A 14,082-nucleotide genomic window follows, 5' to 3' on the forward strand; every position below is an offset into this window, starting at 1 on the left:
TTAAGGGCCGTTTAGATGCAGTGCTGAGGGACATGGTGTAGGGGAGGACTTTGTAGAGTAGGGTAGATGGTTGGACTCGATGATCCCAAGGGTTTCTTCCAACCTAGATGATTCTATGATTCTATACTGAGATACGGGCAGTAAACTGTGGAATTTTTGGTAGCTTTTTACTAAATAGGATAAAAATACAGTTTTGTATCAAATGCTGGTACTAAAGGCTTTATGTAGGCCACCCCTGGTGTTCTGAAGAAGATTAAGGTCTCTGTTTCTCAGAGAGGCTCTCGGCCTGCTGCCTCTCAGAGGGGCCTTCACCCCAACCCACCCCTCAGGCGGCCGAGCCCGGGCCTCCCGCGCCCGGCAAGCGGCCCGCCCGTCCCGGCCGCAGCCTGCACCGCCCGGTCCTTCCCCGGTGCCAGCGATGGCGGCGAGAGCGCTGACAGAGCCGGCTAAAGGAGGGCAAGGAGCCGGGGGAACCACCCCGCTGCCTGAGGCGGCCCAGCCGCCATGAGGGGACGGGCGGCCGCGCGCTCCCGCCCCGCCCCGGTGCGGCTGCGCGCGGCGGGGCGGGGTCACCGGAAGCCGGAGCCGCCACAGCGCTGAGGCAGGGGCCGAGCACCGGCGGAGCCCCGCGTACCACCCGCTCCGCTCTCTCCGCCGGGCCGGCCGGAGCGCTGCCGAGCCGCCCGCCGCCATGTCCAACATGGAGAGTATCCTCGGGGTTCGGGGGCTTCGGCGGCTGCCGGCCCTCGCGGGGTGGGGGCCGCGGCCTGGGCTGGGCTGGGGGGAGGCCGCGGAGGCGCGGGGCCCGGCCTGGGCTCGGTGCGGGCCGGGCTGAGAGTCGGTGTTTCTGGGGCCGGCGCCTGCTCTGGGGAGGGTGAAGTCTCTCCGTGCCCCCGGGAGGCGGTGGGAAGGAGGAAGCGAGTCCCTTTCGTCATGGCGGCCGTCGGTGGTCGCTGGGGGAGCGGGGAGGCCCGGTGGGGGACGTGGGCCTCCCTTCAGAGGGCCCTTTCCCGGAGGAGGAGCAGGGTTTGCGGTGTTTGTGTCACACTGGCAGGAGCTGTGCTTTCTCAGCTTGGAGATCGGCCTCCCTGCGTGGATGGAGGAGGGAACGGGAAGTTCAGTTTCTCTTTCCAAGGCGACACCAGCCAGCCTTAGCCGAGGGGGAAGGCAGTGTCACCTCTCTCGGGGCTGCAGGGGGACGGCAAATGCGATTTGTGGTGTAGAGTTGTGCAAATTGTGCAGCAGGGACATCTGACAGGTCATATGTGTGATGATAATACATCCAGTATGTCAGCCCCTAACTCGGCAGCTGTCCCCCCAAACAGCCACTCCTGTCAGCTGAACAAACCCAGCTGTTTCCTGCTGTCGAAAGGAAGTTAGGCACAGGGAAAAAAATAATCCTTGTGGGCAAATTAAAACTTTCTTCCTGTATAGAACTATTTTAACGTGTAGAGACAAAAAAAAAAAAAAACAACCAGCCTTAGTGATTACAGAGGTGGAGCAGTTGTTATGGTAGGGAGCGATGGGAGCGCTGGAGCAGGTGACTGTGAGTCATGGTTAGTGCTGGGTTTCACTCGGGTTATGGCACATTGTGAAAGACAAAGACTCTTCAAGGGAGGAGCGAGTCTGTGCTCGTCATGGGATGGAAGAGCTGTGGAGGTGGTGGGGTGAGCTATTTTAATGTCAGAGGTGAATGCCCCAAGTGAGTAACCGAGGAAGTTATTGCAAAATAAACTGCTCTGAAATGCTGTTTCAGTATAATTGGTATAAATAGGTGATGTCATGTTTTGCCTCATTGTTCTGGTCTCTGACCTGAAGTATACTTAAATGAACAACCTAAAGATATTCCCCTGTTTGCTAAAGTAGCTAGTCTGTAGCTTAGTGCAATACACTTACTGCTGCCGAAAGAGATAGTGACATAAGTTTTAAACCAAAGAAATATAAATACAAGTAGCAATTTCAGTGTTACTGATAGCTACCTTAATAAATACCCTAAATATATAGGCACAGCTGTTGCCTTTTTGTAGCCTGCTTGTGATGGTTATAGGATAACAGATATATCAACAGACTTCCTAAACGTCTTCAAATTGCTGTCAGAGCTCTAAGATGCATGGCTGGACTGTGAAGGGGGAAAAAAAACCAGTTCTGGGCTAGTTTATATACTTGAACTATTAAAGAAATCTCAAGTACCTCATAATGTTTGGCTTCATGTACTTCCACTTAACAGTTAAGCCTCTTAGTACTTGCTGCATCTTCCTCTTGGGATATCAAAAGGTGACATGAAAGAAGCCTGTAAAGCATTGTACTTCCATTTTGTTTGAGAGGCTGAAATTATTTGGAAACTTTCATCAACAGTACTTTCAGAGTATGGTTTTTTGATATTTTTACAGCACATTATTTTTTTTGTCAGTAAGAGTTTAATGCAGTCGCTCCAAGTCACTAGGAAGGCTTGTTCTACTGTCGTCTTAGAGCTTTCAGCTTAAGCAGGGCTTGAACTTTTTAAAACAGAAAGTTTCTCTTGCTGTCTGAAGTATTCTTTCCCCAAAAGTCAGATGACAGAGCTGTTGGGGACCCCAGGATTGTCCACATGACCGAGGGCTGGGAGGCTGCTATGTTTTGAAAGGGCAGCCCTGCCTCCTGCTTTGTCCCTGGGCATGGTCAGCCAAGCCAGTCTGTGATTACGCTGGTAATTTGTCTGTTTTTTCTCAGTGGCTTTTTTTTTTTTTTAGCTGGAGAGGTGCAGTTTACTGCCTGACACTTCCATTTCACTGAGAGTCGAGGACTCTGGGTGTGTAAGTGAAAGTTATCTGGCAGAGTAAGACTTTCAGTTCCTCTTGGGGCATATTTGGTTTGTTGTATTTATCAGTCTGAGGTAGGTTTGATGTTAAAAGGCACCAGTTTGGGATCTGAATTTATTTTTTATGCCCTTAGATTTTAGTACCCAGATGATAAATGGCATTATAATTGTAAAGCAGCTTGGTAGGTCTCCTTACAGCACAGTATATGCTAGGTTTGGTAGTACTTTGAACAGGAGAGCAAAATACTACGATGAAAGGCTCGATCCTATTGTCAAACCCTTAACTTGTGCTACAGAACACCTGTTTAATTTGAAGTTTGCTGCAAAGGAACTCAACAGGAACTCAAAAAAATGTGACAAAGAAGAAAAGGCTGAGAAAGCTAAAATTAAGAAGGTAAGCATTGAGTCTGAAACAAGCTCTTTAGATCTGTTGTTTACATGTTATAGCAGGAAAATATCTGGTGTTTTTACCATTTTCCGGGTATGGATGCTAATAATATTGTGATAGATGCTTGTGATTTAAAATGTATGGTAATAAAATATGGCTGTTAATGCCTATGCATTAATAAATGTGAGGATATGTTCTTATATATCCTTTTACACAGACTATGGCATTTGCTTCTTGAGAAGATTGTCTTGTATGTATTTTGTTAGAGACTGTTGTTCTCAAGGTTAAAAATACTTAATGTTTACCATCTTGTGCTAAAAGGGTTTATGAAGAGGAACTTCAAGAGAGAGATGAAATTTATTTGACTGTATTTTTGTCCATGAGGTGCAGGTGTACTAACTGTGTTTGGGTCTTGATACTGAAAACATTTTTAGGAATAAGAAAGGTAAGTTTCTGTAGCTCTGTAAATCCTTCTGCTTGAAGTGTACACTAGGTACCTTCCTTGTAAAAAAAAAAAAAAAAAAGCTTCAGAAATATTAGAGGAGGAGGGAGGGTTATGTTTTCTCTTTTAATAGAAAAGATACTGCGATGAATTGATACTTATTTCATTTTTGAGACAGGGTATTCAGGAATGATGTTTCCCAGAGCAGGGAAGGTTAAAATGCTTTTGCTTTTTTTTTTTTTCCTTTTCTGTTTCCAACAGGCAATTCAGAAGGGTAACATGGAAGTCGCGCGAATACATGCGGAAAATGCAATCCGACAGAAGAATCAAGCCATCAATTTCTTGCGCATGAGCGCCAGGGTAGATGCTGTAGCAGCCAGAGTTCAGACTGCAGTGACAATGGGCAAGGTAAATTGGTTTTCACAAATCTGTTGCAAGGGTGAGACCTCTATTTTTCTTAGAAGTGACTTGATTCTGTTTGTAATGAGCTGAACCGTTTCTGTTTTGGTTTCAGCCGTAGCCAATAGTAAATGGGGTGCTGGAATTCCCCTGGCAGCTGCTCTTTACTCTGTTTTGTAGCTTGAAACTTCCATTGGCTGTTATTACTCCTAAAGATACAGTGTGTTTTACAGGTTACGCTGTTAAGATTATTTTGCAAAGATAGTTCTCCCCTTTCCAAATACATAAAGTCATGAGACACGACTTGTGATTCCAAAAGTCTTTTTTAACTCGGGTAGTTTTTTAAGGTACACTACTGTACTGCTTTTCAGCCAGAATTTGTTATGCCATATGATCTGTGTACAGAATGTACCCCTTAACTATGTGGATCTTGAAACCCACAAAAGTTAATGCCATATCCATCTCAATTTTTAATGAATTTCACTCAATGCATATTTTAAGTGGTTCAGTTAATTTACAGAATTTGAAGTGGTAGGAGCCATAAAAAGTCATGTTCTAGATGGCTATAATGCGTGCCCTGCTATTTGATAATGTGGAAACTCTGTGGCTGGAGATTAGAGAGCTTGGTAAGAAACTGCTCATTTTTCTTTCTCAGTAATAATTTCCTTTACCTCATTTCAGGTAACGAAGTCGATGGCAGGGGTAGTTAAGTCTATGGATGCCACGCTGAAGAGCATGAACTTGGAGAAGGTAAATAGACTGAAAAGCAGAAAGGGCAATGGACACAAGTTTTAAGAAGGGCAATTCCAGTCAAGAGAAAAGGTTTTGCAGTGAGGTTGGTAGATTCTGGCACAGGTTGTCCAGCCTGTTTGTGAAGTCCCCATAAATGCAGATGCTGGAACTTGACTGGACAGAGCCCTGACCAACTTCAGAGTTGATGCTGGGAGGGGAGAGGGTCAAGCTTCTGATCTCCAGAAGCTGCTTGCCACCTTCATTGATGAGATAGGTTTCTCCTTTGTTATCTGCGGATCGTTGATTTGATTCATATTTTTAATAGATATCTGCACTAATGGATAAATTTGAGCATCAGTTTGAAACACTGGATGTTCAGACACAACAGATGGAAGACACAATGAGCAACACTACTACGCTAACGACGCCACAAGTAAGAATAGTGCTGTTTTGTTTTGGTTTTTTTAAAATGTGGTCTTAAATTATGTGTCTAAACTGTTGAAGTGTCCGATTCTCTTCTTTCTGCCTGCTTCGGGACATAGCAGCAACTGGAGCCTTTTCACTTTTGTTCTGTGCTTCTTTATGATGAGACTATTTCAAATGATAGTCACAAATACAGAGGAACACATACGTATTTTAGTCTGTTTTGCTCTTACAGCAGGCTTTGTTTTAAATTGTATCTTGAAAACCTTAACCCTCCTTCTGAATAAGCAGTGTTTTGATGAGTTCTTAATGAACTTCTGAACCAAAAGGCACTGCAGCATTAATTTTCAGAGCAGAATATACTGTGAGAAAATCAATAGTTCTAACTCACTGATAGTAACAAAATTACATTAATCACCACCAAATTAGTAGTAGTATGTGTGGTAGAAAGGTTGTTAATTACTTACTTCAAGTTTGTGGAAATGTGTTTACTAAAATAGATCCTTAAACAGTGCTTGACTTTGGTTAAGAATTCCTAGTACCTGTCCCCTTGGACTATTCCATAAGGAGCTAATGTGCTATTCCAACAGAAGTTTTGCTTTCTAAATAAAATAAACAAACCTAAATCCAATAAACCAAATCTATTGGAGATGGGCTTTGTTCCATGTTGTGCAAAGCAGTGTTTTTGTAGCTAATAATTATCACTTAAGTATTCAAATGTACATTTGGGTGGTTTTACAGTAGAAGCATTGTTTCAGAAGCTAGAGTTAATTAATGGGTGTTTAACAGGCTGAGCGCCTCGACTCATTATTTTTGAGTTCATACAGGGCCCTCTGGTGTCACAGAACGAAAATGTTCTGTGAAGGACACTTGCCTTTAAATCGGTTTTGTTAAAATAATTTCTATTCTCAAGCTTTAACAGAAGAGCTTGTCATAAACTACAGTATGCAACAGCCAACTTTGTTTTCTTTCCTTTAGAACCAGGTGGATATGCTTCTACAGGAAATGGCAGATGAAGCAGGGTAGGTAAAATTTTGAGTGACTATTTCTTGAATAAATCTTGGTTGCAACAACCCTTGAAGGTCAGATACCCTTGTTTCGTATGTGTTTGTCTCTTGGAAGCAGAGAAGAATCACCATTTTCCTTTCACCTCTGGGCATTATTCTTGTAGTACTTTAATTGCCAGTATTTCATTCTGTTTTCATTCAAAGCTATTGTGAATGTCAGGTCGTAGGGATGGTTGTGTAAAAGCCTAAAATCACATGTCACTTCTCATATCAGGGTAGTGTTTTATTATTTATTTGGTTTTGCTTTAGCATTAGCAATCCTTGGCTATGTTTCTCCATGCTTTTCCCTTTTTTCCCCTCTTACCACATTAAAGCTTCCTGTACTTCTGCTCTCACAAGCTGGATGTTGCAAAATGGATCATCGTGACATTTAAGCCTTTGGGGATATACTGAAATAGTTCAGAGAATTTTACATGCCTTCTTGGTGATGCATAAGTTGGAAATATTCTGTTGGCTGGAGGATAAATAACTTTTTACAAATTTTTTAGTAAATGGTTTTTTTTGCGAGTGAATTTTGTCATTCATACGTCTGCCATGTCTAATATACCTTGGTTAAACAGAAATCTTGCTCAGTCCTGATTAAGCATAATTCATTTAGCTATTGCTAATTATAATGTATGACTTGTCTTCTTGGTAATTAATCAAGTTTACTGGTGAAGTTGTCTAACCAGCTGGAGTACAGCGTTCATGAGATGCTGGTGGCCTCGTGCTATTTCGGTGTTGCTCTGCTTGTCAATTATTCTTCCTTTAGCCGTGTAAATGCCTGACCTGTTGTTTTTTGTTTGGTTTTCTCCTCTTAGTCTTGATCTGAACATGGAACTACCTCAAGGACAGACAGGTTCTGTTGGTACAAGCGTTGCCTCAGCAGAACAGGTAAATGCTAGATTCAGTTGAAGCTGTATGGACCTCTGGTCTTGGACCTCTGGTCTTGCCTGGTACAGCAGTTCTTGAGGTCTTCAGCAAATCTGGTTATGACTTGCACATGAGATAATGTCGTGACCATTGCAGAACTTTGCAAAAATTAAATTTTCTTATTACTGATAGCTGCTTTCTCTGTGTTTTTACAATTCTGCAGGATGAGCTGTCACAGAGACTGGCCCGCCTTCGTGATCAAGTCTAAGTTAAACAAAGCTGCAGCTCTTTGTACATGCTCTCAAAATACCCTTTCTGGAACTAACCCTTCACTACACTAGAAAGGTGTATACAGTATGGCTTCAGTGTTTGAACATTTGTAATATAGGGTACTTCACTCCTAGCTTGCTACTCTTTCTAAAATATATTAAGTAACCCAAGAAATATCAGCTCTTTAATGTCCTTTTCTGTACATTTTGAAGTTGATATATTTTTTGCAAGCTTTTTTCACAAAATCGAGTTGATATCTAGGTTGGCTAGTAATGTTGGTACATGCTAGCTAAAAGAAAAGCAGAGTGTCATTGATATATATTTTAAATTATGAAGTGATTTTTTTAAATTATGAGAACTGTTTATTGTTGGAGAACTGATGTATTCAGTTCAGATGATTGTTGTAGATAACTTTCTTACGCAGCCAAACTCCTGGAACAGGCAAAGGTGGACAGCGTGGACTTCATGGAAAATGTGCTTGTTAAAACAAATAAGTGGACTTCAGCCTGAGTTTTTTAGTCTTTTAAAGGCAGGGTAACGGTGCTCAAATTAGTGGTTTAGCTCAAAAATGAGTTACCAAAAGTTGTTTTCGTGTGATTGGGAACTTGTACGGTGTCACCACTTTAGTAGAGGAGGAATAAAATATATTTTTCAACTGTCGGTTCTGTTAAGTGTTGCAGCTTGTTCCTTGTTTGATGTCGAGTGCTCTAGCTTCTCCCTTCTGCTTTCTTCTCGGTATCCTGGGGTGCAGCCAATTATGCCACTCACACCTCTCTTTCTACCAACATAACATCCAGTTCCTGTTAAACAGAGAGCTCATGCTGTTCGTTTTCATAGGTCCAGGCTGAGAAGCCGTGTATGAAGTAACTGAAACTTGCTTTTCTCTATTCCCTCTTACTCTGTCTTTGCTTTTATACGTAAGATGAGAAGACTTGTCATCTCATGCCATGCTTCAGTGCTCTTCTGTGTGTGAAAAATACAGAAGTGCCCTTCCTCGGGTTCAGATCTTTGCAGTCCTCCCTGAGTCGGGGTCCCAGCCCTGGATTTTCTTCCTGGGGGTTTCCCTTAAATCTGCTTTTCCTGCGGGTGAGTAGTACCCAAGTAGAAGAGGCCATTCAGTCAAAGGGGCAGGCTGCTGGATGCCTATGCCAGTTAGGTTGGATTAAGAACAGCTAATTTACTGTAAGGTTTAATATTGCTCTCTGCAGATAAAATAACCTGATTTGTAATATTACATTTGTATGGAGAGGCTGGTTTGTTTTAGTGATCCCTTCATATTTCCACACAGTAAGAGAGAAGCTACTGCCTGCTTCCAGCAGCTTCAGACTCGGGCTGCAGTTGTGAAATAAAGAAGTGGTTGTAGAAATTTGTAGCTGCTTGTGATGTGTTGTGACAAACAGTGATGTTAAAATTCTATTTCTGACTTTTTGGGCTTGTTTTTTGCTTGTAGGGGTGAGGGAAGGTGTAAAGGATTAGAGTTAGAATTAGCTCTTACTGCGTTGGTGTTCAGGATCACATCACGTGGCTTTTCCAGTGTTGGAGAAATATTGAAGAAAATAGAATACTTTGCTTTCTTAGTCGAACAGGATTTTTTTCAGTGAAAACATGCAAAAATGAGGAAACATTTCGGAGCTGTTTTGAATGTGTTATTCAAATCACTTTGAAGGTTTAGCAGGATGTTACGTACTGAAGTGTTTGAGGCTACTATAAAAATAAGGATAATAAGATAGACAAAACAACTCCAAATGTTGTGGAATTCTCTCTCACGCTGGCAGCCTAAACTGAAATGTTTAAAATGTGATCTTTTCACTTGTTTACATTTATTGTCAGCGCAGCTTTCTTCTAAACACCTTGAGTGTTCCTCAAATGGGAAGGTGTTTAAAAACCATGGACTCGCAACTGTAGTCTTGGTACAATCCTTTCGAATTCATAATAAAACATCTTAGAAAAGGGACCATACGATGTACCTTTTTTCCCCTTGCTCCCGAACCATGTAACTAAAACATAATGGTAAATCTATGCAACCAGGTTACCCACAGCTGTGGTAACTGCTCCTGTGTGTGCCTTTGCCTCGCTGAACTTAATTTTTTCTTTTTGGTATTTAGTTGCTTCATATCTCAGATAGGATTGGAAAGTCACTGTTGTGTAATAAATCCCCATCTGAGTTTATTTTGCAGTTACTTGTTGATGGAGCTGTACCGTAACACTGAGGTTTTCAGTGTTCAATATTAGACAACTTCAACTAGCTTGTCATTATTTTAATGATAAAGATGATGCTGCTTTCAGCCTGTTCCTGGCCATTCCTAAACTGAGAGCGGAGACAGCAGTTCTGAGATCCCTGCGGGTTTGATTTTTCTGAGCGTGCTGCCTTGCTGTTAGCCTTGGGGCTTTGGAGACATTTAAAAACAGAGGGAGAAGAGACTGATTCGATTGCTGCAAGATAAATATTAAACAAGCTTCACTACCTGAGTGGCTGTACACAGCCTGTTCCAGGGCCTGGATCTTAGCCCAGGCTTGCACGCTCCAGTACCAGAGTGGAGTTCCAGTATCATTTGTTTAAAGGAATTAATGAGTAAACGTTAAAGGCTGGACTGACATAATTAACACTACCTCTGGGGGACGATGATGCAAAGAGAGGGAGGCAGGTTTAGCCCACTTGGGGAAGAATTGCATGTTTTGAACGATGAATTTTTGCCCTGTTGACTTCACTCTGAGAATTGCTGCATACGTCAGCAGGGCCAGGGTTTTGTACTGGTTAGTTCTGTGTATGGATCTTCTGCCCTCTCCTGGGGAAACCATTTCTTTTAGAAGCACTTGGGTATGAGAACTGGCATTTGGAATGTTTTTAACAGTTACATTTTGAATGTATATATTTTTCTCAAGTCTTTTGGAAATGCTTGAAACTGAAAGTTACTCTTAGAGCAATATTTGAGTTTCGGATCCTTCTTCCATTCAGGCTCTCCTCAAAACATTTGCTCCTTTCTGAACGACTCTGGCTCCTCACTCCTACGTTGCTTGTGTTCCTTGTAAGCTGGCTGTTATGTGTTTGTAGAAGTTTCTTTCATGTTGAATAAATTGTATGTGCTTTTGTGTACCTTATTAGGAGATATTTCAATATCTGTGCTTATAAGCAGACTCATCTGAAGTGAAACATTGCTTGAGATGTTGCAGGATGGTTTTACTCAACACTTTTTTCCTTGTTTATTAAAATTGCTAGTGTATTAGTCTTTGTTCATTTGAATTCCAAGACTGAAAGCCACGAAGAGCTTCAGATGAAAGGAGAGGGAAGGAAAGGAGGAACAAGAACTTTAACTTTCTTGATTGCAATAGGATAAAGTGATCAAGTTGCCTTTGTGGAGATCCTCAGAGCCAAAAAACAGTGACATTTTGTTAAATATAATCAGCAACTGTGTACAGAAATAAATTCTGAAGCTGGTGACTTGTATAGAGAAGAGAATAATTTTTGTAGCTCTGTTAGAGTTCATTTTGGAAACCGCTTTACTTGTATGGGACAATTTGTAAATGTAACTGCAAGTGGTAAATAAAATTGTACAGACAACTTATTTCGGATGTGTTCTAGATTATGTGGAGCTCAGGACGTGGATAAACAAGCAGATGTTATGGTGTCATCAGTATTTTCCTGTGAGAAGATAATCAGAAAATTAAATCAATATGGAGACAAAAAGAAAGTGGGTACTATTGAGAAAGATTGTATTTTATGGTGTTATATTTAATCTTAATTACTCCCTGGACTCTTGTTCCAAATCTATTTCAAATTTTATGATTTATTTAAAAATTATTTAGTCTGCTATGGAAGGTATCTCTCGTGGTTAAACATCTGAGAGGGTTTTCTCTCCTTACCACATACAGCGAGGGGTGATGTGGAAAACCAGCAGGAGATGGTGTGGGTCTGAGTTTGACCTCCCCAGTGCTGAAAACCTCCCGGTTTTATTTTCCCCTCTTTTTTGGGAACCAGCAGAGGGAGCCTCAAGCTTTGTTTTTGCATAGATCCTACACGAATTATTATTTTTATTGAATTCAGAGTCATCACTAGTGGGTTTAAGGAACTGTCTCCTGTAGAACCTCTTTCTGGGCTGTATCAAAGCTCGGTAGCAAGTGCCTGTATCAGGGCTTGATCCTTCCTAAAAGCTGCTCTGATGCACAAAATACAACATGGAAGTGTGGTGCACATCAGCTAATTTGTGCTAACATTTAACCACCTTCACTAAATGCACTTCAAAACGTTTCTTTGCTGCCCTTAGGCATTAATTTGGGACTTTGAGACCTACTGTTAAGACCGTGATGGTGAATAACTTTGTGCTTATAACTTGTTTGAAATTGTTTACTTTTTAGTTAAATCCTCTTGGGTGCCTTTAGCTGCTCTATAGTTTTATTTTTTTTTGTTACATGATAATTCTTCTGTTTTACACGGAAGGAATCGCACAGGGTGTGCTGATGGAAAATGTATTTGAATAGAAAAATGTCCTTTTCTTATAAGAAGCTTTGTCCCTGTTGAGATTTGATTTGATGAAGTATTTACTTTGGTTTCAGCATGCTCTGCCTGTTCAGTATATTGCATTTTTTGGCTTTAGCATTAGCATCCCCCTATTGCAAAGGCCTGGTTTGAACTAAGGGCAGTGTATACTGCTCAGTGCTTTCTTTTTTGTCAAAGGATATTTTTTCAATGAAATCCCAAGGAAGGGTCAATGGCCTCGCTTGTATCGGAAGCAGCTCTCTTCATTACCATTCAAATAAAGGGAAAAAGACTGATGTGAACAATCTGTAACTAATTCCAAGTGCCAATTGAGCCTTTTTAACTTGGAAGAAGATGCGGTGAGTGAGCCTTACAGGCTTTTGCTTGACCTTTTACTACTCTTTATTAAGAAAGTCATGCTGAATCAGCTGTGATACGCAGTTCAAGACAGAAAATCAATGGGCTGTAGGATCCCAGCTCTTTTCCAGCTCTTTGGAAAGCTTTCCAAGGAACAGACAGGACCAGACCATCTCTGAGCTCTTATCTAGACAGGGGTGATTTTAGAGGATAAAAGTACCAAAGTATCATGGATTTCTAGTCTACAAGATGGTTTCCTGTGCATCTTTTTTTCCAAAAGTCTAAAGCAACAAATGTTACATACCAAGTAATATGTGTATCGTGATGTATAGATATTATATAGTTCATATATTAATAGACATATAAGATAATAATCAGCTTAATTTAATTTCCCTACTATCTTGATTCATAATCATTTCTTAAAATCAATTTCTGTCAAAGTGAGCAGTCAGGGATAGTAAAACATTTTAAAACTTCCTTTAAAGACACACAGATTATTTTTTTTTAATTTAATTTTTAAAGAATTCTTTCTTTTTTTCGAAGACTAGTTTAACATAATCCTGGAATATCTAGACAAGATATTTCCCTTTGTTCTTATTGCAGCCAGGACTTTGTTTCTCTTGCTGCAGAGCGGGTTAATACTGGAACAATTAAGCTCTATTTCTGCTGCTGGGGGTTTTTCAGCTTCAGGTACGAGTACGAAGCCCCAACGTTTGACTTGAAATCCATCGCAGAAGCCGTCAGTCCCGTCCAGAGTGTTGTAAATTAGTTCCAGTCTCCAAGAGGCCGCTGTAACTAATGGATATGACCTGGAAGTGGATAAAGTCCATAACAGTAAGATCAACTTTTCCTCTAGTAATTTGACAAATAGAAGCTTTTTTTTTTTTAAAGCCCCGTGTAGGCTGCATACCCCATTTGTTCTATTGTGATGGCTGTTGTTTCCGCATTAAAGTGATAATGATTTTCCAGATTTCTGCTGATTTGTATCGCAGGTGCCTGAATTTATTGATGCCAGAAGAAGGGGGAGATTCAACAGCAACAACAGAAAGGGATTTCCTGGCAGCAACACTATGTCAAACTCATTCCTTACCCAGTTCTGTTGCTGTAAGTTTTTGACCACCAGTTAAAAATTTGATATCTCTATACACATGACATACTTCTAACAAGCTATGCTTCAGAGATAATTCTGTGATCTTTATAAATAAAAGTATCAATATATATTAGTGGTAACTATTACATTTAACAATGGCACCGCTTTTTCATCCAAATATTTAAAAAATGCACTGCAAGGGTTAATACTTAACAAACCTCAGATTATCTTGTGTATAGCGTGTTTAAAGTGGCAAATATCCTGGGTTCTCTTTCAAATGTAACATTGTTGTTGAAGTTTTACAACTTCATTTAGCCTGTGGTTAGGGTATTAAATAGACCAGGCATTTCCAAGCTCTTCATGAAGGTTTATGGTGATGTTTGGGAAATCTGGATGTTTTCTCAGGGTACTATTTACCGAACGGCCCGAGTATTCCTGCTCCTGCTCTGTAAAAGACGGGCAGGAACACCGGTGGTTTGCGGAGTCGCTGGATCTCATTTATTTTCTACAACCACATGGAAATCAGGGAATCTCAGTGTTTGTGTGGGGTTTGACTCCTGCAGAGTAAGTTGATAAAAACGCGACCTGTGCGACGGTAACTGTGAGAGACCCCGCATTTTGGTGCCTGGTTAATTTTATAAGAATAATTGTAGGCGGTTACTGTAGGTAAAGACATGCTGCTTTTGGTGAAAGTAGTGATTTGGGGAGTGCCTTTGTGCCCCTCTGCTCCCAGCCGCTTCCAAGCCTTCATCCCACCCATCCCCACCACCACCAAGCTGGGGGGCTCCGCA

General features: G+C 41.3%; 1 protein-coding gene and 1 long non-coding RNA gene across 2 annotated transcripts; both read left to right on the forward strand.

Moving 5' to 3' along the window:
• Positions 1-568: 568 nt before the first annotated feature.
• On the forward strand, positions 569-10,933 carry CHMP1B (charged multivesicular body protein 1B). Its single transcript, XM_014955251.1, has 8 exons — positions 569-707; positions 3,094-3,191; positions 3,889-4,035; positions 4,708-4,776; positions 5,084-5,191; positions 6,160-6,203; positions 7,049-7,121; positions 7,324-10,933. Exons 1-8 carry the CDS (start codon positions 692-694, stop codon positions 7,366-7,368), a joined length of 600 nt encoding a protein of 199 aa, XP_014810737.1. The 5' UTR covers positions 569-691; the 3' UTR covers positions 7,369-10,933.
• Positions 10,934-11,677: 744 nt separating this feature from the next.
• Positions 11,678-13,367, forward strand: LOC106895572. The gene is made up of 3 exons (XR_001413447.1): positions 11,678-12,203; positions 12,886-13,035; positions 13,194-13,367. It is a non-coding gene; the product is annotated as an uncharacterized LOC106895572 (long non-coding RNA).
• The last annotated feature ends 715 nt before the right edge of the window (positions 13,368-14,082 follow it).

This window comes from Calidris pugnax, unplaced genomic scaffold (assembly GCF_001431845.1).
Source record: "Calidris pugnax isolate Ruff unplaced genomic scaffold, ASM143184v1 scaffold38, whole genome shotgun sequence".
NCBI classification, from domain to species: Eukaryota; Metazoa; Chordata; class Aves; order Charadriiformes; family Scolopacidae; genus Calidris; species Calidris pugnax.

Bases quoted from the DNA above. Each gene is read 5' to 3' on its own strand.
- CHMP1B (XM_014955251.1), top strand. The intron at 4,036-4,707 runs GTAAATTGGTTT...ACCTCATTTCAG, and splicing joins CTGCAGTGACAATGGGCAAG to GTAACGAAGTCGATGGCAGG. The intron at 4,777-5,083 runs GTAAATAGACTG...TATTTTTAATAG, and splicing joins AGAGCATGAACTTGGAGAAG to ATATCTGCACTAATGGATAA.